Source organism: Sturnira hondurensis, unplaced genomic scaffold (assembly GCF_014824575.4).
Source record: "Sturnira hondurensis isolate 20B ecotype Veracruz unplaced genomic scaffold, ASM1482457v3 Scaffold0011256, whole genome shotgun sequence".
Classification (NCBI taxonomy): domain Eukaryota; kingdom Metazoa; phylum Chordata; class Mammalia; order Chiroptera; family Phyllostomidae; genus Sturnira; species Sturnira hondurensis.
The window spans coordinates 453641-479907 of NW_028083887.1; the positions used below are offsets into that span (position 1 = coordinate 453641).

Below are 26267 nucleotides of genomic sequence, written 5' to 3' on the forward strand. Positions count from 1 at the left end.
TAATATTTTCTCCTGGGAGATTTGCAATTTCAGGTATTGCACTTAAGTTTCTAGCCCCTTTCGAATTAATTTCTGTGAATGACGTTAGGTAAGGGTCCAATTTCATAAATGGATGTTTGGACAACATTAAATCTTCCAATCTATGAATATGTCTGTCCATTTTATCTTTGTCTGACTTTCTCTCATCGGTGTTTTGTAGTTTTCCACGTATACCTCCTTAGTTTAGTCTTCAACGTTGTGTACTTTTTGATGCTACCGTAAATAGTATTATTTCCTTATTTTTACTTTTTTGAGTAGGTCGTTAATGTTTAGACACAACTGGATTTTTCGTACATCGATGTCGTGTTCGGAAACTGTACTGAATTCATTTATTAGTCCTAACACTTTTGGTGAAGGGTTTTTAAGATTTTCTATGCACATGAGCATGTCATCTGCAAACAGGTAGTTTCACATTGTTCTTCTTGAACGGAATGACTTTAGTTCCTTTTCTTGCCTAATTGCAGCACTGTTCAGGGAGCCACGGTCAAAAAACTGAAAACGACCCTTAGTGCCCATCTAGTACAGATGGTATAATCATACCATAATCACTTTGCTAAAATCATACACTGCAATTCTAGTCAACAATGGAGACAGAGGATCGACAGCTACTCTAAATGGCGTGGATGAGCCTCTCAGTTATGATACAGAACGAAAGAAGGGGGCTATAAAAGGAAGCACACATTATAATTCTGACGATATAACTTCATGTAGAGTGGTGAAGCGATAAAGAAGTGCACGGAGTTGATTATCACAAAGTCATGAGAATGACTCTGTGCATAGGAGAGGGAGTGGGTTGTGATTGGGAGGAAATCTGGAAGGCTGGCAGCGGTCCCTCTCTTGACCGTGGTCCCGGTTACATCGCTTGACCATGGTCCCGCTTTAGACACTTTTTATAAAGTGTCTAAACCTGGCACATATGGTTTATGCAATCTTCTGTACTGCGGATGTGAAAAACGCTCCCTCCAAATAAATGTAATACAGAAAAAAAAACTATGTGGAGTAGAAATTTTGGTGAGGTTTGAATTGTCATGGATGAAAGACTTGATCTTCTAATCAAGAGATCAGCAAGTATGCATTGTCATTGAAAAGGGGGGAAGCAGGGATTCTTTAAACTATAGGTACCCCATCATCAAGTCATCTCTCTAAACATCTCTCTTGCTAGGCATTTCACCCCATCTTTCTATCGATTCCCAACTTACTGATGACAGACGAACTGGAGGATCAATGTCAACGGTAAGATCATTAGGCGCCACAGGCCAAATCCGTCACAGTGAGACTGGACCACCACAACTAAATGCACGCAGGTGCATGGGGTGGTGCTAGTGGGATGCATTGCACATGGTCATCTGTGCGTTTTTCTCGGGAGACTTCACTGCAGTGACTTAGGGTTTAACCTTGCCACATGGAACTGGTACTTCCACCCAGAGACCTCCTCGGGCTAAAGAATCTAGCGAAAGCTGAGGCCTGTCCTCCTTGTGCTGTGAGACTGGACATAAAAATGTCCATGCCGGACCCGATGGTGGAAGGGCAGAGTTGGCCTAGGTCGTGCACTGTATAGAGAGAACCAGGCAGTGGTTTTGTCACCGTGGGAGATTGTAACCCACCCCGCCCTTCTTTTGATGTTGCTCCTGTAAGTGCTGACTCTAATACGTGGCTCCTAGATGAACAGCATGCTCCTCTAAGAATCCTAGGAACTAGTTTCAGAAGATAACAGACCCCGACCCTCAGGCATTCCAGCGCCAGGAGATTTGCTGACCTTCAACCGCGGAGCCCTGGGGCCCGTGAAGCCAGCATGGCTAAACCAAGATGATGCACACTGGACCCCCGACTTGCCTTACTGGAACGGACCCTGCTCCTCCGCACTAGAGAACTTTGCAACCCCCCTCCCTTGATCCCTTGGTTCTGTTCCCTTCTCCCTCCTCATAAAACACCTCTGCCTTCACTGAGAGGTGGAGATGGGCTTTGAGACGGGGTCCCCCATCTTCCAGGAGACGGGCTTTGAGACGGGGGTCCCCCATCTTCCAGATAGCCAGCTGTTGCAAATAAGCCACTCTCCTTTACACGGGCACCTGTCTCTGGAGTACTGGCTTTCCGCAGTGGCAGGCAGCCGGACCCGCGTTCGGTTACAGTTGGGGTTTTCCAGATTTCAGTAGAAATTGTTCCATCCCCCAGGCTTTGCGTTTCTAGGCTGATCAGTGCTGATCTGTTTTGGCCCCACCTCTTACTGGTTGTAATTTCTGCATCAGCAGAACAACAACAACAACAAAAATTAAGTATGTGCCACACTTTCCTGCTCAAGACAATTCTGGATATGGAAGTTGGCCAGGAAAGCAAACAACAACGACGACCTCATTTTCAGTAGCAATTCCTAGCGGCAGGGTAGAGTAACGCTGACACAAACTGTATTCTCTGAGGAATAGTCTCTCATCTATCAATCCAGCCAGCCAGCCAGCCAGCCAGCCAGCCAGCCAACGATTTTTCACACATGAGCAGTACTAAGCACCGTGCTTAGCACTGGGAGGGGCCGCGGGTGTTTGTTTTGGGATATACAGGGAGGTACCGGCTTCGGCTGCCTTTAGCAGACAGACGGGTAGGTATTCCCGCAGCATTTACCAAGTGAACTGTCTCTTGCCCATTACCTGGGAAGATCTGCTGGATTTCCTCCTCGTGTTAACGGTGGAATTTATTTATGCATACCAGGCTCTGCCTCTGGGCTTTCTTTCTGTTCCAGAGACCCAGTACCACAATATTTAAATCACTGTGGCGTTAAACACGTTTTAATATCTGATAGGGCCAGTTTCTGCGCATTGCACATTTTTTTTTTTTTCCTTTCAGGAACGTGTTCGGGCCCGCGGCAGGGGGCGGGGTCGCACCTCCTCCGCGGCTCTGGTTCCAGCAGAGCCTCTCAGACGCGGAGATGGAAATCCCGAGGCTGCTCCCGGCTCGCGGGATGCGACAGGGCGGCGGCGCTGGCAGCCCCGCGGGCGGCGGCCGAGTCCACGGAGGCCCTGACCCGCGGGCTGGCCAGGCCCCCGCGCGCCGCCTCCTGCTGCTCCGGGGCCCCCAAGATGGCGGGCCCGGGCGGCGGCGCGAGGAGGCCCGCGCGGCCTCACGGGGCCCGGGCTCGGGCCCGAGCCCTTTGGCGCCCAGGCCCGATCAGGCCGGCGGCGGCGGCGGCGTCTGCGGCGGCGGCGGTGGCGACTTCTTCCTGGTGCTGCTGGACCCGGTGGGTGGCGACGTGGAGACCCCGGGCGCTGGCCAGGCCGCAGGGCCCGTCTGGAGGGAGGAGGCAGAACCCGGCCCAGGGCTCCAGGGGGGCGAGAGCGGCGCGAACCCCGCGGGCCGTCCTGCGCCAGGGCCCCGCTGCCTGTCCGCGCTCCCCGCCCCGGCCCCGTCCCCGATCCCCGCCCCAGGCCTGGGCCCCGCCGCGGCCTTCGCGGGCACCGTGACCATCCACAACCAGAACCTGCTGCTGCGCTTCGAGAACGGCGTCCTGACCCTGGCCACGCCCCCGCCGCCAGCCTGGGAGCCCGGGGTCGCGCCTGCCCCGCAGCCCGGCGGGCTGGTCGCCCCGCAAGCGGGGGTCGCACACGCCGCGCAGCCGGGCGACTGCCCGGAGCTGCCGCCGGACCTCCTGCTGGCCGAGCCGGCCGAACCGGCGCCCGCCCCTGCGCCCGAGGAGGAGGCGGAGGGCCCGGCCGCCGCCGCCGAGAGCCCCCGCGGGCCGCTGGGCCCCGGCCCGGGCGTGGTGCTCTACCTGTGTCCAGAGGCGCAGTGCGGGCAGACCTTCGCCAAGAAGCACCAGCTGAAGGTGCACCTGCTGACGCACAGCAGCAGCCAGGGCCAGAGGCCCTTCAAGTGCCCCCTGGGCGGCTGCGGCTGGACATTCACCACCTCCTACAAGCTCAAGAGGCACCTTCAGTCGCACGACAAACTGCGACCCTTCGGCTGCCCCGCGGAGGGCTGCGGTAAGAGCTTCACCACCGTGTACAACCTCAAGGCGCACATGAAGGGCCACGAGCAGGAGAACTCGTTCAAGTGTGAGGTGTGCGAAGACAGCTTCCCCACGCAGGCCAAGCTCAGCGCCCACCAGCGCAGCCACTTCGAGCCCGAGAGGCCCTACCAGTGCGCCTTTTCGGGCTGCAAGAAGACGTTCATCACGGTGAGTGCTCTGTTTTCCCATAACCGTGCCCACTTCAGGGAGCAGGAACTCTTTTCCTGCTCCTTTCCTGGCTGCAGCAAACAGTACGACAAGGCCTGTCGCCTGAAAATCCACCTGCGGAGCCACACCGGCGAGAGACCTTTCCTTTGTGACTTTGACGGCTGTGGCTGGAACTTCACCAGCATGTCCAAACTGTTAAGGCACAAAAGGAAGCACGACGACGACCGGAGGTTCATGTGCCCTGTGGAAGGCTGTGGGAAGTCTTTCACGAGGGCCGAGCATCTGAAAGGCCACAGCATAACCCACCTGGGCACGAAGCCTTTCGTGTGCCCCGTGGAAGGCTGCTGTGCCAGGTTCTCCGCCCGCAGTAGTCTCTACATTCACTCCAAGAAACACTTGCAGGATGTAGACACCTGGAAGAGCCGTTGCCCAGTGACCACCTGTAATAAACTCTTCACGTCGAAGCACAGCATGAAGACCCACATGGCCAAAAGGCACAACCTGGGCCAGGATCTCCTGGCTCAGCTGGAAGCTGCGAATTCTCTCACACCCAGCAGTGAACTGACCAGCCAGGGACAGAGTGATCTCAGTGATGCAGAGCTGGTGTCTCTCTTCTCTGATGTGCCTGGCAGCAGTTCTGCTGCGGTGCTGGACACGGCATTGGTGAACTCGGGCATCTTGACTATCGATGTGGCTTCTGTGAGCTCCACTCTGGCCGGGAGCCTCCCTGCCAGCAACGGCAATTCCTTAGGGCAGGCTGTGGACCCGCGCGCCTTGATGGCCACCACCGACCTCCCTCAAAGCCTGGATACCTCTCTCTTTTTTGGAACGACAGCCACCGGTTTTCAGCAGGGCCCCTTAGATATGGATGATGTCACCAGTGTGAGTGCGGGGCCATTGGGGTCTCTGGGCTCTCTGGCTATGAAAAACTCCAGTCAGGAGCCCCAGGCTTTGACCCCCAGCAGTAAGCTGACTGTGGACACGGATGCTCTGACGCCTTCAAGCACCCTTTGTGAAAACAGTGTCTCAGAACTACTGACGCCGACCAAAGCAGAGTGGAACGTACATCCTGACGCTGACTTCTTTGGACAGGAGGAAGAAACCCAGTTTGGATTCTCCAACCCGGTGGGAAACCATGGTTGTCAGAAGGAAACAGATCTGATCACAGTGACTGGCAGCTCATTTTTGGTATGAACTCGCTATTCATTCCTCGCCACGTGGCTTACTTTTATTAATTATGCTCATTTTCAAGGATGTTCTGGACTAATTGTGTAACTGCGCTTCTTCTTCTTCTTCTTCTTCTTTTCTTTCTTTCTTTTAAACAGGTTTGAAAAAGAACAGAGCCCCAGGCTACAAGTTGGGCGGTTTCCTTGCTGATCTGGAGTCTGGAACTGATGAGTTGTGTGGCCCTGAGCAAGTCACTTAACCTATCTGAGCCTTAATGTCCTTATTTATAAAATGAGGTGGTTTGAATAGAGTGTTTCTAAGGTCCTTAAGCTCTGTATTTTCACGATTCTGTGCTCTTTTTTGATAATTTTAGGACATTTTATATTCATTAACTATTGCATGTGCTTCTAATGTAATGAAAGCTGCATTGAGAGTTCACGATCAGAAATGGTGGAACTGCTGTTTAACTTTAAAAATAATGGAAATTTTCCATAATGCCAAAGCACTTCCAAAACTTAATGGTAGAGCTTGAAAATAGGAAGCTTAAAATATGTGCTGGTTCTTTTTACCTGATAATCTTTATAGCCTCTTTTTTTTTATGTAAGACTGTGTTGTTGTTGTGGAATGTGCTAGGGCTTTGATATAACTGAGTCCCAGAAAAAAAATGACTTTGTGTGTTGAATAAGTGGCCTTAAATAAGTTATTTAGTTTTGCTAAGCCTCCGTTCCCTAGCTGTAAAATACTCAATGCAGTGTACATATACATGGTGCATCTTAGACTTCTTTTTCTATCCCAGTAGTTAGTGTTGGGCAGAAAATGTTATATGTTTTGGCATGTTTTAGTAAATGTTTATCATGTTTCCTGCCCCTCTTATTTCTCCTCAAAGAGCATAATTTGGCATAGTTCATTATCACACTTGTGCAGTCAATAAAAGTTTAAGAAAGTTAAGGAGCAGGAAAGGAAATCTTTTTTCCCCCACAGATTAAGAAGAATTTTTCTCCACACAATTCTTGTATGACATTGCTCATGTGTTTGTCCATTAGAGAAAATTATACTGTCTTTGCTCTGTCCTCAAAGGCAGCCCATAGAGTCACTATAAAGCCTGCAGTTGCGAGAAAATCTGGGATTGGATCAGAATGAAATTTTCTCCCCTCTCTCTGGAGAGCTCATTGTGTGCCTTCTCCAGAATTGGAATAAGAAGTTTTGTTTGCATTTTGAGTAAATAGTGTCTGTCTTACACAAGTAAAGCATTTTATACTTTGTATAGCACTTTCACAAATGTTATATTTGATTTTCATAATGTTGTGAGATAATTGTGGCCAAGATTTTACTATAACTCATATTACAATCTACCTAACTTACATTACATTACAGAAGAATTTTGCTTAGTAACGTATAAAAATTCCTCCCCATTCTCTTCTGAGATTCATGATCACTTTTGTTTATAGTTATTTGTTTTGTTCAACCTAAACCTCTATCTGTTACTTTCTGCCAGCTCTGCTCCCTCTGCAACCTATTCTCTAACACGTGCACACCTGTCCTTGCCATGATCTCTTTTGAAATATTTTAATTAGTTTTTTTCCATAGCCACTATCTCTCAGCCTTTATCTCACGCCCCGCCCCCGCCTTTTTTTTTTTTTGGTCACAAAATTTACTGTAAGTTTGTGCACTAAGAAATTATTTTCTGGATTAGATGTCATTATGTTTATATATGAGTCAATAATGAGATATTTTATGTAAGATTTTAGTGAAATATGTACTTTTACTTTTCTAAATTTTTTTTACCATGTAGTTCTGCTAACAAACACTATTAGTTGCTCTGAATCATTCTAACCCACTACCGTTTGCATGCAGATGTTTGTGGACAATAGTTGTCATAGCGGTTTGGCCTTGCGCTTGAAACTTTGCCACTTTGAAATGCATCTGTACTGTCTTTCTAATTCGTATATTGGTTGTACTCATTTTGTGAAAAAGAAAAAGTATACATAAATTTGTATTTCAAACAAATGATCACAGTTTGATTGTTTCTAAACATTTAAAATTCTCCCTCATCATTTGGAAAGACTTCTAAGTCCATTTTGGGAATGTATGATCATTAAGTCCTCTTAAATATGTTCTTATTTTTCTACAAATGGGGAATGTAGAGGCCTAAGGTGAACATGCAGGTCATAGGCATCTGTTAAGATATATAACCATAAAATATTTGAAAATCCTTTCACTTTGTTTCTTTAACCCCTCATTCTTATTTCCTCCCATTAAACACTATCAGAAAATATACTTTTGTTACATTCTGTGGAATTGCCAAAAGACAAATTTTACTTTTCTTGAAGATAATCTTGTAATTGTTTGTGGATTCACATGGTTTCTTTTATTACATTTGTTCAAAAGATCTCTCTTTCATATCATTTCCCAGCATGATGACAAAAAATGGCATAAAATTATAATCAGAAGTGTGGCTACAAGTTAATTGTTACATTTCTCTTAGTGTTGGCATAAATTTTCCCTTAAAAAAATAATGGGACATGATTTAATGTTCATTATCTCATTTGCCTATTGTACCTCTTCAGTCCTTGTTTTATTAGAATGTTGTCAATAGAAAACATGCTTTTACAGGAAGGTTTAGGTCCAAGAGACTCTGTTGGACATGGTCATCATGAGTTAAAATATGTTAACCTTGACATTTTTACCATTATTTCATTATAGTATTACATAATTGATAGCCCTGACTAGTAGATGTAAAATGTGATGGAATGTGAAGATCATTTTTTCTCTGTGGATTAAATGCTTCCTATTCCAATTCAGGAACAATAACAGAAGGTTTTGGCATAACAGGGTGTTTATGACTGCTCCTTGATTCCAGATAAAATATTGATTAACTCCCTGTTTGAGAATATTCATAATCCTTTACTAATTATTGATATCGAACAGATCCACTTGATGATTTAGTAATAAAACCCAATTTAGGTATAGCTCACTTGAACTATAGGATAATTGAAATATAAGGCTGAGATAAAATTTATGTATACATTACTTTATACAAAAAGTTTGCTGAGAAATTTTTTTAAATGTTCAGAATTTAGAGAATGGATTGTCTAACCACTTTAATAGAACACAACTACATATAAAAGCAAATCACTTATTACGAATGAATGTTTTATATTTGTCAAATCTGAATTGATGGGCTTTTGGTAATAATTTTTTAAGCAAGGGACCTTATTGTATTTTTGAAGTTAATTTACTACATGCAAAATATAATGTATGGTATTAGGGATATAGATCGGAGGAGTAGAATGTGAGCTGCATCCTCATTTTAAAGAGGACAATAGGAATTCATACAGTAAACATTTCACAGCTAAGTAATAGCAGCAAACATGTTTTTCAGACACCAAATTAATGGGATGGAGGAAAAGGAGGGGCAGTAGCTATGCTTTAGTAGATGGTTATATGTAGTTATATAGAGAAGACAGTAAAAGAATTCCAGCCAAAGAGAAAAACACAAGAATTTGGAATAAAATTGATCACACCACACTGATCAAGACAACCTAGCTCAAATACAGAGCTTGTGTTTGGTAAGTGCTGGGTATCAGGTAAGACTTTCAGTGTGGAAACAAACTCTGGAGAGCTGTGAAACCAGTCACAGTGGACAGGATTTTATTGTGGACGTGGTTAAGAGTCAGTGAAGATATCTAAGAAAGGAAGTCAAATGATGACTAAGCCGGGTGGGGCAAAAGTAGGTTTACGGTTCTTTGTATTGAAAATAATACAATAATTAATAAATAACAGTACAAGAATAAATTCTTTCCTATACTCACAGCTGTAAATCTACTTTTGCCCCATCACATATACAAAGTTTAATATAGTAGACATGTACAATGTGGATTTAAATAGGGGAGATAGGAAAATCATTTAGAAATCTATTGTAATAATTTCAGGGTTCTATGATAAAAACTAGGAATGGAGTTGTGTCAGGAAGGGAGAGATATTGGAGATGTTTCCAAATTGAGAAAAATATAACTGGGGGATCCACTGAATATTTTGGATATCCATCAGAAAAAGAAAGAGCAAAATGACTTCTAAGGATCTCTTAGATATTGTAAATTACATTTCATTAACATAAACAAGTTTAGGTATTGAATCTTTCAGAAATGTATACGGGAAAAAGACTAGTTTCAGGCATTTTTAATTCACTGGGAAATGGCAAGTCTTAGTTATTCCTAAATACACACTATTAGATCGCAAAGACCATTTTATTTCCCTTGGGTCCCTCATATGTTCTCAGATTCACATTTGATATTTGCGCTCTTATTTGCCTTTGAGTATTTACAGACTTCAACCTTGTACAGTACCTTCACGAAATACTCTACATCAAAATGAGCTGTCACCTCTGCCTGACACTTTTTTCTTACTACTCTCTTCCCTACTATGGATCATCATTGGGTATTTCATGTAGTACTTAATAATATGCGAAATCATTTTGCTATAAGTTAGAAGATGCTATGTAGTCATGAATTTCAATAGTTCCTCAATGTTAACTTTGTTAGATTGAGTTATACCTGTATTTTTCTTAGCTTGGAAAATACAGGACTAGGATTGTCCAACACTACCATGTGATCCTTAGAGCTTCTTACTCATAATCCCCATCACTAATTAACATGGTATGAGAACTCAGGCACCAGAACCACATCCTCTGTTATCTACATACATATTATTTTATGTTTATATTTTCTCCTAATGTATTTCCTCTTTTTCATTGTTACTCCTAACACTAATGGTGAAAACTCAGAAGAAACGGAGTCCAAAGAAAAAGCAGAAGAGAGAATTAAGTGACATAAATAACTACCTAGCAATTACATTTTGTTTGATGGTGAATTTGCTGTCCTGCATTGTCAACAGAACACTTCATCTCATTCTATTTTTCTGCTGACATTTATGTACCTGAAAAACACATAATCTGTCACTTAGCCATAGAAAATAATTCAAAATTTTAAAGGAGATAATGATTCTTAAGAGCACTAATAAGATGTGAATCCCTTAGGAATATCTCTTATTGTTACCAACTTATAAAGCAGCTGGTAATTATTGAGTCCTGCTCTGTGTGAGGCACTGTGAGGTATAACGCAAAAGTAAGTTTCATCAATTCACTCAAACATTATTTTCTTTTTAAAAAAAATTTTAATCAAATGTATTGGGGTGACATTTAGTTATTGAGATTATGTAGGTTTCAAGTTTACATTTCTGTGATACATGATCTGTATATCAAATTGTGTGCCACCACCTGAAGTCAAGTCATCTTCTATCACCATATATTTGGCCTCCTTTATTACCCTTTACTACCCTCCCACCCCTTCCCTCTGGTAACCACCATACTGTTGTCTGTGTCTATAACAAACATTTTTGAGCACATATTTGGCAAATTTTGTCCTTGTGCTCACATGTTATGATTTAGAGAAACCAAAATCAAGCAATGAAAAATAATATATAATCAAGTTCTAAACAGTTATATTGGAATAATATAGTTTAAATAGAAGAGCACTTATAATTCTCAGGGTATGGACCAAAAATTGTGATGAGGAAAATCCAATGCACAGATTAGCAAAAGCTATTTCAAAAAGTTCTGATAATCTAAAATTTACTTTAGGATGCAGCAATTAGAGTAAACTGTCCTATTAAAATATAAACAGTTTTTAGTGGTAGCTTAAGTAATTAAGTAATCATTTCCTTTGGGAAATAAATGTTAAATTCTGTTTACTTTTATTTATTCTAGATGGGAATCCCAGATGTAATAACTGTTATATCTGATAGTGAACTTTTGGAAATCATGTAAGTCAAATGTTATTTTCAAATGACAAAACTAGTGCCCTGGGTGGTGTGTCCCAGTGGATTGAGCACCGGCCTGCAAACTGTAGAGTCACTGGTTCAATTCCCAGTCTAGGGCATATGCCTGAGTTACGGGCCAGGTCCCCAGCTGGGGGCATGCGAGAGGCAAGCGATCAAATGAGAAAACTATAGTGCTTAAATAAATGGAATTAAGCTAGATAAAATTCCCCTCCTCAAATTAGACACAAAATATGTAATTTTCTGAAACAAAAAACAAGGACCTTAGTTAAAAAGTAATTATTTAATATAGCTACACTAGTTGAAGAGTATATAAATTTCATGTGATATTTAGTCCAGAGAACTGGAATTTAGCATGGAGAATCCTGAGAACTCATCAATCATGGTGAGGGTCAGGTTCAGGGTAATAAGCAAGCAGTTAAGATTGTAAATAAAACCGAAGTAACTTAACCCATTTGGAAAGGGGAACAAAGTCCATCATGGGAAATAAAAGTCTTCAGTGACAAGCAACTCTAAAATCTCTAAGATGCAAAACAGTTACAAATGGTAGCAAGAACAAAGAAATTTCAACCCTCAGACAGTCTCACTTCGGGATAAGGCCAAGAAATCAATCTATCAGGATCTATTTCCCTTTCCTGTTTACACATACAATGGAGGGATATAACTGCAGTGTGAGACTACATTACACTAGATGTGGAAGAAGGAAGCTGGTCACATGTCTTTGTGGGGAAATCAGCCAAAATAGAGAGCTGAAATGGAAAATCCACAGGCAATGACTCAGTGAAGAGAGCAACAGTTCATTCCAGGCTAGTTCCAATTTTAGAATATTTGCTGCTGGTCGGAGTGAGTACTTTTTTTCCTCCCAATTCATATTGGCATTAGTTAGTTATTGCTAAACTTAGCATTTAGTGTCTCTATGAAAATTCAACATTTTCCCCCTTAAATCACAGTTATGTTCCTGCACTTAGAGCTAATTATTGTTAATTAATAATATCGATAAGAATTGTATAAGATGCCATGACATATTAAAGGAAAAAAGAAATATGATATGTTTATTATTTTGCCTCACATTTTAAAATGTCATTAAGCAAAACTTATTTCTCTCCTTTTTTTTAATTTGAGGGCTCAGTTTCTCACTTGGAAATGCCATTGTTATTTATGTACTTAGAAAGAAATAGGACTTGGGAGCATTGTTAGAATAAGTGTTTGCAAAAAAAAGTGTTTGCAATTACATTTTTAGAAATTTGGGTACCTTGGAAATAGAGATACTTAGGCTAGTTGTGCTACTTTACTAGATAACAGAGTGGGCTTACAGAAATGAGTGAAGGACATATTCATTTCAAGAAAAAAGATTCATTTCTGATATTAAATCAGACTTTGTATTTATCAATCTTGCTGATTAATCTCATATTTTATAGCATATTCTAGCCATTTTTAGCATTAAGTCTTTAGAAGAGACTTTAAAATTTTGACAGACTTGTATTATATTTAATTTTGATAACAGACATTGGATACATAGTCCCCTTTTCACTGCCAAATCTACATACCAAATATACTGAATATTGTAAAAACTCACTTCAGAGACCTTGTTTACAAATTGATTCTGATTGTCCTTCACCTTAGATTCTTTCGGAGAAAAAAAATCCTCAAAGATAAAATGTTACCTGGCTTTGCAAAAATTATTGAAGATTCTTCCCCAAAACATAGAATGTAAAATTTAAACAAGAAAAGAGATGAAGTTTGGCCTATAGCCAAATGTTTGGAGTTCTCCTAAGTGCCTTTGGTCAAGAATATCTGGGTAAACACACATGGCAATTCTGAAATATGTCCAGAATTTTTCAGTTACAATTAGCAATATGAAAGGTTCAAATAGATGTTATTGCAACATTGGTCATCTAGTACCATCTGACTTTCAGAAATAAGAAGTGAAGAGAAAAGTTCTCCAAATTTAGGCCCTGCCCATGAATTGCCAATATATGGTCAAATTAGATGCTGTTGATTATTTTACACACAAGACATAATCTTAGTAGTTAGTACTTTTAATTATTTCTACTCCAAATGTCCTTTGAAGTATTTTTGAAGTAGCTGTATTTAATCCATGCCATTGAAGTTGATAATTTATTTTTTATTTGGTTTTCCTTTGTACTATCAATGGATTATTCAATTCAGTAAGCATTTAAATCAGTTTTTTATAAGATTTTATTTATTTATTTTTAGAGGGGAAGGGAAGGAGAGAGGGAGAGAAACATCAATGTATGGTTGCCTCTGGTGCGTCCCCCATGGGGAACTGGCCCATGTCTGGGGATCAAACCACAGTTGTTTGGTTCGCAGGCCCGCGCTCAGTCCACTGAGCTACACCGGCCAGGGCACATTTAGATCAGTTTTGAAGCTATATTGTATGTATTTAAATCATTCCTTGACTTCTTTTTAAATCTACTATATATTGCAACAATTTACTTGGAAAACTTACTACTTTATAATTTAAAAAATGAAACATAACATATATTACAAACAGATGATAAAGACATATATCTATGAATTTTCGCAAAGTAAATACACCCATGTAACCACTACCCAGATCAAGAAAGACAATGCTACCAGAACCTGAAAGCTCCTTCATGTCCTCTTCCAGTTGCTACTATCCCGAACCAAAAGTATTATCTTTACTTCTAAAACTATAGATTAGGGGTTTTGTTTGTTTGATTTTCATTATTTTTTATTACTATTGAGATAAAATTGACATAAAATTTACTATTTTAACCATTTTAAAGTGGACAATTCAAAGGTTTCTAGTATATCCACAATGTTGTAGAACCATCACAACTAATTCCAGACAATTTTCATTATCCTAAACAGAAACCCATACACATTGATCAGCCATCCCGCATTCCTTTTATTCCCTGGAAACCACCAATTTACTTTCTGTATCTATGGGTTTGTCTATTCTTCATGTTTCATATAAATGAAATTGTACAATATGAGACATTTTGTGTCTGGCTTTTTTACTTAATAACATGTTTTCAATGTTCATCTATGCTGTAGCATGTATCAATACTTCATTCATTTTATGGCTGAATAATTTCCATTGAATGGATATATCACATTTGTTTACTCATTCATCAGATGATGCACATCTGGGTTGTTTCCACTTCTTGGTTATTATGAATTATGTTGCTATGAACATTTGTGTACAAGTTTTTGTGTGCATATATTAAAACCACAGATTAATTTCTCTTGTTTTTAAGCTTTATAGTATGTATTCTTTTGTGTTTGACTTATTTTACTCAATATTTTGTTTGTAAGCTTCAGCCATGTTTTTGCACATAATTATTTTTTATATTCTGTTTATGGGCATATATGTTATTTCAGTTTTGACAAGTATTAATATTCTGCTATCAACATTCAAATATACTTTTTTCATGAAAATATTTATTTATTTCTGAGGTTTGTATACCTAGGAGTGGAACTTGGTATGTCTAGTTTTAGAAACTGCTGTCATACAATATTTCAAGTTTATTATACTAATTTATCCTTCCACCAGCAGTTATGAAAAAACTATTTACTCAAAATCCTTGCCAACACATACAATGTTAAGCTTTTTTAAAAATTAAATTTATTGGAGTGACACTGGTTAATAAAATTAATTAGGTTTCAAGTGTACAATTCTATAGTAGTACATCATCTGTATATTGCATTGTATGCCTACCAGCCAGAGTCAGATCTTCTTCCATAACTGTATATTTGACCTCCTTTACTCTTTACTGGTGTTTACTGGAATCTGATTGTAGTTTTAATTTATATTTCTCAACTAAACTTAGGAATTGTTGCATAGAGATTTATAAAAGAATTGAACCTTGTGAATAATTTAAATGTAACAATTTATTTGAAAGCTGCTTTATAGTAAATTTTTTAGAAGTTTTTATGAGCAAACTATAGTAGAAGACTAAAGAAATACATATTAACATGTTTATAGTCACTAATAAAATCACATTAATTGACATATTGACATTTTAACTGTACCTCTGCGTATTGCTGTTGTTCTCTATTAGTGAATATTGGTAGAGGGTTTAAAAAGACTTAATTGCAAATTTGTTGGAGAAATGTGGAGATAAAATTGAATGTGGCTTGTGGTTTTGTTTCCTTTGTAAGATTAGGAGAAAAACAGCAATTTTATTCTTTTTTTTTTTAGTTTGATGTATTTTAATAGCAAACTTACAGGAACAGCACAGAAGACAGGCAACATTAAAAACACACTTGCATGTAGGACAACTCAGTTGGAAAAGTACAGTGAATAGATGGAATCTACCATGTGTTAAAAATGCTACAAACACCATTTAGGTGCCATCAATAAGAAATTTACTTGTTTTTTAAAAATACAAATGCTGGCATTGTCCAGAAAATTGTAAGAGGTTTATTTATATTGTTATAAAGTTGAACTGCTTGAAACTTGTTCACTGAAGCACCTTGATTTGCATTAATGCTTTATGTCCCCGATTTATATTTTAAAAAATCACACACAAATGAAAATGGAAAAACTGCTAATACCTGATTTCTGTCCCCTATTTGCCACTTGGAGTCATATACTTATGTACCTTTTTGACCCCATGGAAAAATATATCTAATGTTCAGAACTACCAATAACAGGAATAAGATAATTTTTTTAAAGAATGACATATTTCCCATTTTTGTGGATTTTTAAGCACATTCTCCACATATGTGGCATGCTAGCTGGATGTCTTCTGGTGTAGTTACATGTTTGGCATGGATAGCACACAGGTTGGTGTCTCCAAAAAAGCCAACTAGCTAGGCTTCATCTGCCTCCTGCAAAGCACCAAAAGCTGTACTCTGGAAGCGCAGATGTGTTTTGGAGTCCTGACCAATTTCTCGCACCAGATGCTGGAAGGGAAGTTTGCAATGAACTTCTGATAATGTCTAAATTCACGAAGTGCCACAGTACCAGCCCCGTAATGATGAGGTTTCCTCACCCCTTGAGTAGAGGGTGCACTCTTGTGAGCAGCTTTGGTACCCCGTTGCTTTACCATCAGTCAATTTCAGGGCAGTCTGCTTTGTACCACCTATGGTATACACACCTCTTTACTTACCCTCCTTCTCTTTTGGCTGGAGCTAGGCAAGCTGGAGGAGGTGCTGGTGTTACAGGAAAAATGTCAATTTTACATGGAATGGATAAAATGTTCAAATGAGGCACACATGTGCCTATGTGATAGATATATTTCCACGTTAGTGTACAACACATAGTTTGCATGAAAATATCTCTCTCCTTCTTCATGCCATCTATGGATGAAAAGCCTTAAAAAGTACAGCAGGAGCCTTGGCTAGTGGGGACCAGTGCATTGAGTGCTGGCCTGTGAACCAAAGGGTTGCTGGTTCAATTCCCAGTCAGGGCACATGCCTGGGTTTCAGGCCCAGTCCCCAGTAGGGGGCACACAAGAGGCAACTAATTGATATTTCTCTTCCTCTCTCCATCCCTTTCCCTCTCATAAGTAAATGAAGTATTTTTAAAGTCTTTTCAAATTAGGGTTGCCAGTTCAATTCCCAGTCAGGGCACATGCCTGGGTTGTGGGTCCCCAGTGGGAGGCATGTGAGAGGTAGCCACACACTGATGTTCCTCTCCCTCTAAAAAAATAGTTTTAAAAATACAGCTAGCTAGAAACCCAATATACTCAGAAACTGTAAGATGAAGGTCAAAACTTTCCAAATACTATGTTTTAAACCAAACTTTCAAAAAGTGTTACAAAATTTAATATGAATTTCTAATAGAGGAATACAACAATGAAGACATTCCCTTGATAGCAATGATTATAGTCTAAAGGAAAAAATAGGTTAGAAACTGACTCTATTGAAAGTGTGCATATTTTCAATTCAGACCATTATGCATGTTGGAAATAATTTTTTGATTGAGATAGCAACAGTTCCTGAACATAGGGCAGTGTAACTTCTTTTAAAACTTTTTAAAATTTAAAATTTTTTTATTAATTTAATTATTTTTCAAGTACAGTTTTCTGTCTATTACTCCTATCCCAGCACACCCCCTAGTGCTCCCCACCTCCCTCCCATTTCCACCCCCCTTAGTTTTTGTCTATGTGTCCTTTATACTTGTTCCTATAAACCCTTCCCCTTTTCCCCTGACATTCCCTCCCCTCTCTTCCCTCTGGTCATTATCAGCCTGTTCTCTATTTCAGTGTGTTTGGTTATATTTTTTTGATTGTTTGTTTTGTTGTTTAGGTTCCTGTTAAAGGTGAGATCATATGGTATTTGTCTTTCACCACCTGGCTTATTTCATTCAGCATAATGCTTTCTAGTTCCATCCACGCTGTTGCAAAGGGTGGAGCTCCTTCTTTCTTTCTGCTGCATAGAATTCCATTGTGTAAATGTACCATAGTTTTTGGATCCGTTCATTTACGGATAGGCATCTAGGTTGCTTCCAACTCTTGGCTATTGTAAATTGTGCTGCTATGAACATTGGTGTGCATAGGTTTTTTGGATTGGTGTTTCAGGGTTCTTAGGATATACTCCTAGCAGTGGAATTCCTGGGTCAAAAGGCATTTTCATTTTTAGTTTTCTTAGAAAATTCCATACTGTTTTCCATAGTGGTTGTACCAGTCTGCAATCCCACCAACAGTGCACTAGGGTCCCCTTTTCTTCACAACCTCTCCAACACTTGTTGCTTGTTGCTTTGTTTATGATGGCCATTCTGACTGGTGTAAAGTGGTATCTCATTGTGGTTTTAATTTGCATCTCTCTGATAGCTAGTGATATTGAGCATTTTTCATGTGTCTCTGGATCCTCTGTATGTCCTCCTTGGAGAAGTGTCTGTTCAGGTCCTTTGCCCACTTTTTAATTAGGTTGCTTGTCTTCTTACAGTGGAGCCGTGTAAGTTCTTTGTATATTTTGGAGATTAAACCCTTGTTTGAGTTATCATTGGCAAATATGTTTTCCCAAACAGTTCATTCTCTTTTTATTTTAATCCTGTTTTCTTTAGCCATGCAGAAGCTTTTTATTTTGATGAGATCCCATTTCTTTATTCTTTCCTATGTCCTTTGCTCTAGGGGACATATCAGTAAAAATGTTGCTGTGTGAAATATCTGAGATTTTCCTGCCTATGTTCTCCTCTAGGACTTTAATGGTGTCACAGGTTGTATTTAAGTCTTTCGTCCACCTTGAATTTATTTTTGTGTATGGTGTAAGTTGGTACTCGAGTTCCTTTTTTTTTTTTTTGCATATAGCTGTCCAGTTCTCCCAACACCATTTGTTGAAGAGGCTATTTTTACTCCATTTTATGTTGCCGCCCCTTTTGTCAAATATTAATTGACTGTAGAGACTTGGGTTTATGTCTGGGATCTTTGTTCTGTTCCATTGGTCTATGTGCCTGTTTCTATGCCAGTACCAGGCTGTTTTGATTACAGTGGCCTTGTAATACAGTTTGGTATAAGGCATTGTGATCCCTCCTACTTTTCTCTTTTTTTCCCCAAAATTGCAGCTGCTATTTAGGGTCCTTTATGGTTCCATATAAATTTTTGAAGTATTTGTTCTATGTCTGTGAAATATGCCATTGGTACTTTAATAGGCATTTCATTGCATCTGTAAATTGCTTTGGGTAGTATGGACATTTTGATGATGTCAATTCTTCCAATCCATGAACATAGTGTATGTTTCCATTTGTTTGTGTCTTCCTTGATTTCTTTCTTCAGTGTTGTATAGCTTTCTGCATATAGGTCTTTTACCTCCTTGGTTGGGTTTATTCCTAGGTATTTTATTTTTCTTTTTGCTATATCAAATGGGATTTCTTTTCTTGATTTCTGCTTCTGCTGTCTCATTGTTGGTATGCAAAAATGCCTATGATTTCTAGGTATTGACTTTGTATCCCGCTGTTTTGCCGAATTCATTTATTAGGTTGAGCAGTCTTTTGGTAGAATCCATAGGGTTTTCTCTGTACACTATCATGTCATCTGCAAACAGTTACAGTTTTGTTTCCTCCTTTCCGATTTGGATGCCTTTTATTTCCTTTTCTTGTCTGATCACTGTGGTTAAAACTTCCAATATTGTATTGAATAGAAGTGGTGAAAGTGGACAATTTTGTCTTGTTCCTGATCTTAGTGGAAATGCTTATAGTTTTTGCTCATTGAGTATGATGTTGGCTGTAGGTCTCTCATATATGGCCTTTATTATATTGAGGAATGCTCCCTCTATTCTCACTTTACTGAGTCTTTTTATCATGAATGGGTGCTGTACCTTATCAAAAGCTTTTTCCACATATATTGATATGATCATGTGATTTTTGTCTTTGGTTTTGTTTATGTGATGTATTACATTTACTGATTTGTGAATGTTGAACCATCCTTGCATCCCTGGGATGAATCCCCCTTGGTCATGGTGTATAATCTTTTTAATATATTGCTGGATGCAGTTTGCCAATATTTTATTGAGGATTTTAGCATCTATGTTCATCAGTGATATTGGCCTGAAGTTTTCTTTCTTTGTTGTGTCTTTATCTGGTTTTGGGATTAGGATGAAGCTGGCTTCCTGAAAAGAGTTTGGGAGTCATCCATCATTTTGGATTTTTTAGAATAGTCTGTGAAAGATAGGGGTTACCTCTTCCTTAAGTGCTTTGTAGAATTCTCCTGTGAAACCATCTGGTCCAGGGCTTGTGTGTCGGGAGTTCTTTTATTACTGTTTCAATTTCATCTGCTGTTATTGGTCTGTTAAGGCTTCCTGCTGCTGCTTCATTGAGTTTTGGAGGATTATGTTTTCTAAATATTTGTCCATTTCACCTAGGTTCTCAAATTTCTTGCCATACACTTCTTCATAGTAATTTCTTACCATCCTCTGTATTTCTGTGGTGTCAGTTGTAATCTCTCCTCTTTCATTTCTGATTGTGTTCATTTGGTTCCTCTCTTTTTTTTCTTGACAAGCCTTTAAGCAGGCTTGTCAATTTTGTTTATCTTTTCAAAAAACCAGCTCCTGGATTCATTGACCCTTAGTATTGTGCTTTTCCTCTCTATGTCATTTAATTCTGCTCTGATCTTGGTTATTTTCTTCCTTCTACTTGCTCTGGGCTATCTTTGTTGTTGTTCCTTGAGTTCTTGTAGGCGTAGGCTTAGGTTATTTGTTTGAAATGTTTCTGTCTTTTTTAGGTAGGCCTGTATTGCTATGAACTTCCCTCCCAGGACTACCTTCACTGTGTCCCATAAGTTTTGGGTTGTCGTGAGTTCATTTTCATTTGTTTCCAGAAACTTTTTGATTTCTTCCATAATTTCATTGTTCACCCATTCATGGTTTAATAGAATGCTATTCAATCTCCATGATTTTGAGTGTTTTGGGTTTTCTCTCTTTGGGATGGTTTCCAGTTTCAGTCCCTTGTGGTCAGAGAAAATGCTTGGTATGATTTCAATTTTGTTGAATTTGTTGAGGCTTGTTTTGTGTCCTATCATGTGGTCTATCTTTGAAAATGTTCCATGTGCATTTGAAAAGAATGTGTATTTAGCTTCTTTGGGGTGAAGGGCTCTCTCTCTATATATATATCAGTTGAGTCCATTTCATCTAGGGCATTGTTCAATGCCACAATATCTTTGTTGATATTTTGTTTGGAAGATCTGTCCATTTTTGACAGTGGGGTGTTAAAATCCCCTACTACAATTGTGTTGCTGTCAATATCTTCCTTGAATTCCTCTAAGATTTTCTTTATATATTTGGGTGCTCCTATCTTGGGTGCATATATATATTTACAATGTTTATGTCTTCTTGGGGTATTCTTCCCTTGAGTATTATGAAGTGACCTTCTGGGCCTCTCTTTATGGCCTTTGTTTTGAAGTTTATTTTGTCTGATATGAGTATTGCTACCCTAGCTCTTTTTTTCCTGGCCATTTGCTTGGAAAATTTGTTTCCAGCCCTTCACTTTCAGTCTGTGAAGGTATTTTGTCCTGAGGTGGGTCACTGGTAGGCAGCATATGTATGGGTCATGCTTTCTTATCCATTCAGCTATTCTATGTCTTTTGATTGGAGCATTTAATTCATTTACATTTATGGTTATTATTGATAGGTACTTATTCATTGCCTTTTTGTACCTGTGTTCCTCTCTGTCTCTCTCTTTTTCTTCCCTTTCTCAGTGTAGTCCGTTTAGCATCTCTTGAAGAGTTGGTTTGGTGGAGGTGTATTCTTTCAGACTTCTTTTGTCTTGGAAGCTCCTTATTTGGCCTTCTATCTTGACTGAGAGCCTTGCTGGGTAAAGTAGCGTTGGTTGCAGGCCTCTGGTTCTCATTACTTAGAATATTTCTTGCCATTCCTTTCTGTCTTGTAGTGTTTCTGTTCAGAAGCCAGTTGCTAGCCTTATTGGGGCTTCTTGTATGTTACTTCCTGCTTTCCCTTGCTACTTTTAAGATTCTCTCTTTGTGTTGGAATTTTGCCATTTTAATGATGATGTGTCTTGAAGTGGGCCTCTTTCGGTTCCTCTTGATTGGGCCTCTCTGTATTTCCTGTATTTGTGTGACTTTTTCTCTCATCATATAGGAAATTTTTCCATCATTGCTTTTTAAAATAGGTTTTCTATCCCTTGATCTTCTTCTTCTCCTTCTGGTATCCCTATTATTTGAATATTATTACATTTCTTATTTTCTTGCATTTCTTTTAATCCCTCTTCATTCTTTCTGAGCCTCTTTTCCTTTTCTTGCTCTTTCTGGGTGTTTTTTTCTACTTCATCCTCCATCTCGCTGATTCAATCTTCTGCTTCATTGATCCTGCTTTTGATTCCTTCCACTGTGTTCTTCAGTTCAGAAATTGTATTTTTCATTTGCTCTTGGCTCTTGTTGATGTTTTCTATTTCATTTTTCATGATGATATAGTTTGCAGTGAGTTCATTGTAGTTTCCCTGTAATTTTCTGGTAGCTCATTGTGAGCTCTTTGAACTTCCTGATAACCAAGGTTTTGAATTCAATATCTGATAGCTGACTTGCCTCTATTTCATCTGGTATTCTTTCTGAGGCTTCCTCCTTTCTTTTCATCTGGGGATTGTATCTTTGTCTTCCCATTGTTTGTGAGACTGTTCTTGTTGCTTCAGCTTCTTAAATTGATCTGTTCTGGCTCCCTGGGTTTATGGTGTGACCTTCTGTGGTAGAATACCTGTAAGATTCAGTGGTGTAGTCTCCTTGATCTCCCAAGCTCACTGGTCTTGGGCTGTTCTTTTTTTTTTAAGATTTTATTTATTCATCTTTAGAGACGAAGGGAAGGAGAGAAGGAGAGAAATATCAATGTATGGTTGCCCCTTGTGTTCCCCTGCTGGGAACTGGCCTGCAACCCAGGCGTGTGCCCTGACTGGGAATGGAACTGCGATCGTGTGGTTCGCAGGCCCATGCTCAATCCACTGAGGGCTCACCAGCCAGGGCTCTTGGACTGTTCTTTAAGTTGGCTCTGTGTTTGTCTTTGGGTTTTGATTGTTTTGGGGTCTTTTTTCGTGAATGCTTCCCACCAGCTGGTTAACTGAGGGACACTCTGTCCACCACCTCTTGTAAATTGTTGTGCTGGTGAGAGCAGGTTGTGTTGAAGCTAGTTTTTCTGTGTGTAGAAGGTTTTGAGTATTCTCTTTTGCTCTTGTTCAGTTGTTTTTACTGGGTAGTTTCTCTACCATTTAGTTGTATTTCTGGATAGGTCCTGGATTGACGTTGTATGGTTTCCACTCTCTCCTTCACCTTCTTCTGTTGTTGTCTGTTGGTGGTTCCTTTGTTGTTTGGTTTCCTCTTCCGGTGGATATCCTGGTGTTCACATCTTCTACCTTCTCTTTTTTGTGTGATCAGTTGGAGGGGAAGGCAAAATGGTGTAATACAGTAGGAGAGTATTCTATGATATTTACATTAGCAGCCAGTAGAGAATAGATAGAAGATCCTTTGGCTATGTATAGTGTTAACCTTGATCTTCAACCCAACTAGCCACTTTTAAGAAAGGATGTAAAGAAGATAAGACTTGTTGGTGAGGGAAGGATTGTGAGTTGAATCTAGAAAGCAGTGAGTTTGTAGGAGGTCAGATTCTTAGGTAAGGTGAGAGTAAAGGATAGTAAATAGGTGTAGAGTGTGAGAGAATAGGGTTAATCACTATAGTAATAGAGTTCAGGAAACTGTGAAGTGGGCTAAGATCCGGGAGGTGTGTTGCGAAGTGTTTACAATTGTATGGAACAGCTATTATTTATAATAATATTATGGTTCGATTCCCAGTCAGGGCACATGCCTGGGTTGCAGGCCAGTTCCCAGTTCCTGGCAGGGGACGCATGAGAAGCAACCATACATTTATATTTTTTTCTCTCTCTCTCCTTCCCTTCCCCTCTAAGATAAATAAATAATAAAAATCTTTTAAAAAATCATACAATAATATTAGAGCAACAATAATATGACAGAATCTATGTGATCTGGATAACAAGTATAGGGGTTATAGGACCTTGGGTAGTGTGCTAAAGGAATACAAGTGAAGTGAAGGACAGTAAATTAGCAATACACTGTGGAAGAGAGAACAGGGGAAACCTGTCAAATGATGCAGTATAACCAGCCAAGCCAAAAAGACTATACAGAAAGAAGAGGAATACAAAAATACTATTAAAACAAAAGATGTAAGAATAATGAAAAATAATAATACGAATATGCAGTAATTTGTAGTTTCTCTGCAATAGCAAAGTGAAATTTGTCTCACTCTCTCAACTGTTGGGATGCCCCCTTTTGGTGTCCAACTCCATACCTTTCATAGTTCCAAATTTTTTGTCTCACTTGTGGGTATTTAAAAAAACGCCTGAGAATGGAGGAAGAAGAGATAAATTGGAAAGAAAGGAAGTGGAAATAAAACAAGAAAGAAGAAAAGAGAGGAAAAAGGTATGAAAAATTAAAAAATAATAAAAATTAAAAAATAAAGATTACTTGAAAACAAATAAACAAAATAACACACCTGTAGTTGGTTTCAAACTGGCCAAACTGGTTTTTCTGGTCTTACTGGCTATAGCAGGCTGAGGGGCAATTGCTGTGGCGTTTCTCTCTTCCCCATCTGTATTCAACCAGTCTTGGAAGCACTCTCCCAAGAGCTAGTCTGGTGCCTCTCCCCAGCACCTTAGGTGGGGGATCCAGGTCTTCTTCAGAGCACTCTTTCCCCAGGTTTATCACTATAGGGCGGGGTTCGGTCACACGCTGGGCCAGGCTGCCTGGTTCCCAGGGGCCTGGGCATGAACCCTTCCCAGTGCTATGGGGGAATGCAGGGCCTTCAGCGCAACCTCGGGATTGCTGCCAAGTTGGGTTGTGAGTAAGCTGAGCAGCTGTCGCAGGAGAATCCCCCAAACAGTTTTGCTTTTTGAGAAATTCTTCCTACTCAAGGCTGCTGCTCCATATGGCCCAATTCTCCACCCAGACCAGTGACTATCGGGGTCAGTGCACATCACTGCAGGACTCTCAACTCTCCCAAGCCGGTAACCATAGACTCCACAAGTGATCATGGCCCCTGTGTGTTTGCCTCTTTGTCCTTGTTCCCCTCTCTGCAATTTCAAGCAGCCAGGTCTCTCCCGGTGCTGCTCAAACCCTGCTTGGCTGGGGAGGGAGGGATCAGTTGACCTGGCTCTCTCCCAAGGACTCTGTGGCAGGCCTGCTGCTCCAAAAGAGTTTGTGGTAGACCCAGTGCCAGCGCTGGGCACCAGGCCTGGGGCTACAGCTGCCCAGGCCCCCGCACTGGTCCCTGGGACCTTATCGTCCTGAAGCATTCTCCTTACCATCTGGTTTTTCAGTGTCTGCTACAATTTTTGGTCTCATTTTTATGTGTGCTGGAGTACTGTTGGCTATTTGCTCTGTTCCTTTGTAGATCGACTAGGTTTTTCTGCCATATTTAGGGGGAAGTGGAATCTGCTCCCTCCTACTCCATCATCATCTTCCAAATCCTAGAGCAGTGTAACTTAATCACACTCCACCAGGCACTATGAATCGAATGACGTAAATTCAAATCCCATACCTGCTTTCCACTCATAATGAGACTTTGATCAAATTATTTCACCTTTCCGAAACTCTATTTGTCCATGTGTAAAACGTAGATAATAGCAGCAAGGCAGGTGGAGTGCACAAGCATAGTGGGTGGACTGCACAAGTGAGGTGGAGGTGGGTGAAAGGACCCAAAGTGAGGCACTGGACTGCACCAGCAAAGCCGGCTGACTGCACCGGGAAGGCAGGGCTGGCTGTACTGGGAAACTTAAAGACTCAAGCTAGCTGTAAACTACCTCAGGGGTTGCCACACCAGGAGAAACTCCCAGTCTCCTACAACAGAGTTTGTGGGAAGGAGGGGCCAGAGCCCAGCAAGACAGCAACATTGTTTTCTCTCTGACCCCTCCCCCACAGACAGTGCCACACTGCTGCAAGGAGGGTTGCCTGGCCTTGTGCATAACCAAGGACCCGCCCCCTACAATATAACAGGTACACTAAGACAAAGAAATATGACACAAATGAAGGAACAGATCAAAACTCCAGAAAAAGAGCTAAGCGACAAGGAGATAGCCAAACTATCTGATGTAGAGTTCAAAACACTGGTAATCAGGATGCTCACGGAACTGATTGAACTCAGTCACAAAATGAAGGAAGAAATGAAGGCTACCCAAAGTGAAATAAAGAAAAATGTACAGGGAACCAACAGTGAAGGGAAAGAAACTGGGACTCAAATCAATGGTTTGGAACAGAAGAAAGACAGAAATATTCAACCAGAACAAATGAAGAGACAATTCAAAAAAATGAGGAGAGGCTTAGGAACTTCTGGGACAACTTTAAACATTCCAACATCTGAATCATAGTGATGCCAGAAGGAGAAGAACCAGAGCAAGAAGTTGAAAATTTATTTGAACAAATAGTGAAGGAAAACGTCCCCGTTATGGCAAAGGAAATAGACTTCCAGGAAGCTCAGAGTCCAAAGAAATTGGACCCAAAGAGGAACACACCTAGGCACATCAAGTTACCCAAGATTAAAGGTAAAGAGAGAGTCTTAAAAGCAGGAAGAGGAAAGGAGACAGTTACCTACAAAGGAGTGCCCATAAGACTATCAGCTAATTGCT

The 26267-nt window shown here is 40.4% G+C and overlaps 1 protein-coding gene across 1 annotated transcript; it reads left to right on the plus strand.

The window, feature by feature from the left end:
- Positions 1–2700: 2700 nt before the first annotated feature.
- On the plus strand, positions 2701–7666 carry LOC118996343 (zinc finger X-linked protein ZXDB). The gene is made up of 2 exons (XM_037059698.1): positions 2701–5389; positions 5527–7666. Exons 1-2 carry the CDS (start codon positions 2957–2959, stop codon positions 5530–5532), a joined length of 2439 nt encoding a protein of 812 aa, XP_036915593.1. The 5' UTR covers positions 2701–2956; the 3' UTR covers positions 5533–7666.
- The last annotated feature ends 18601 nt before the right edge of the window (positions 7667–26267 follow it).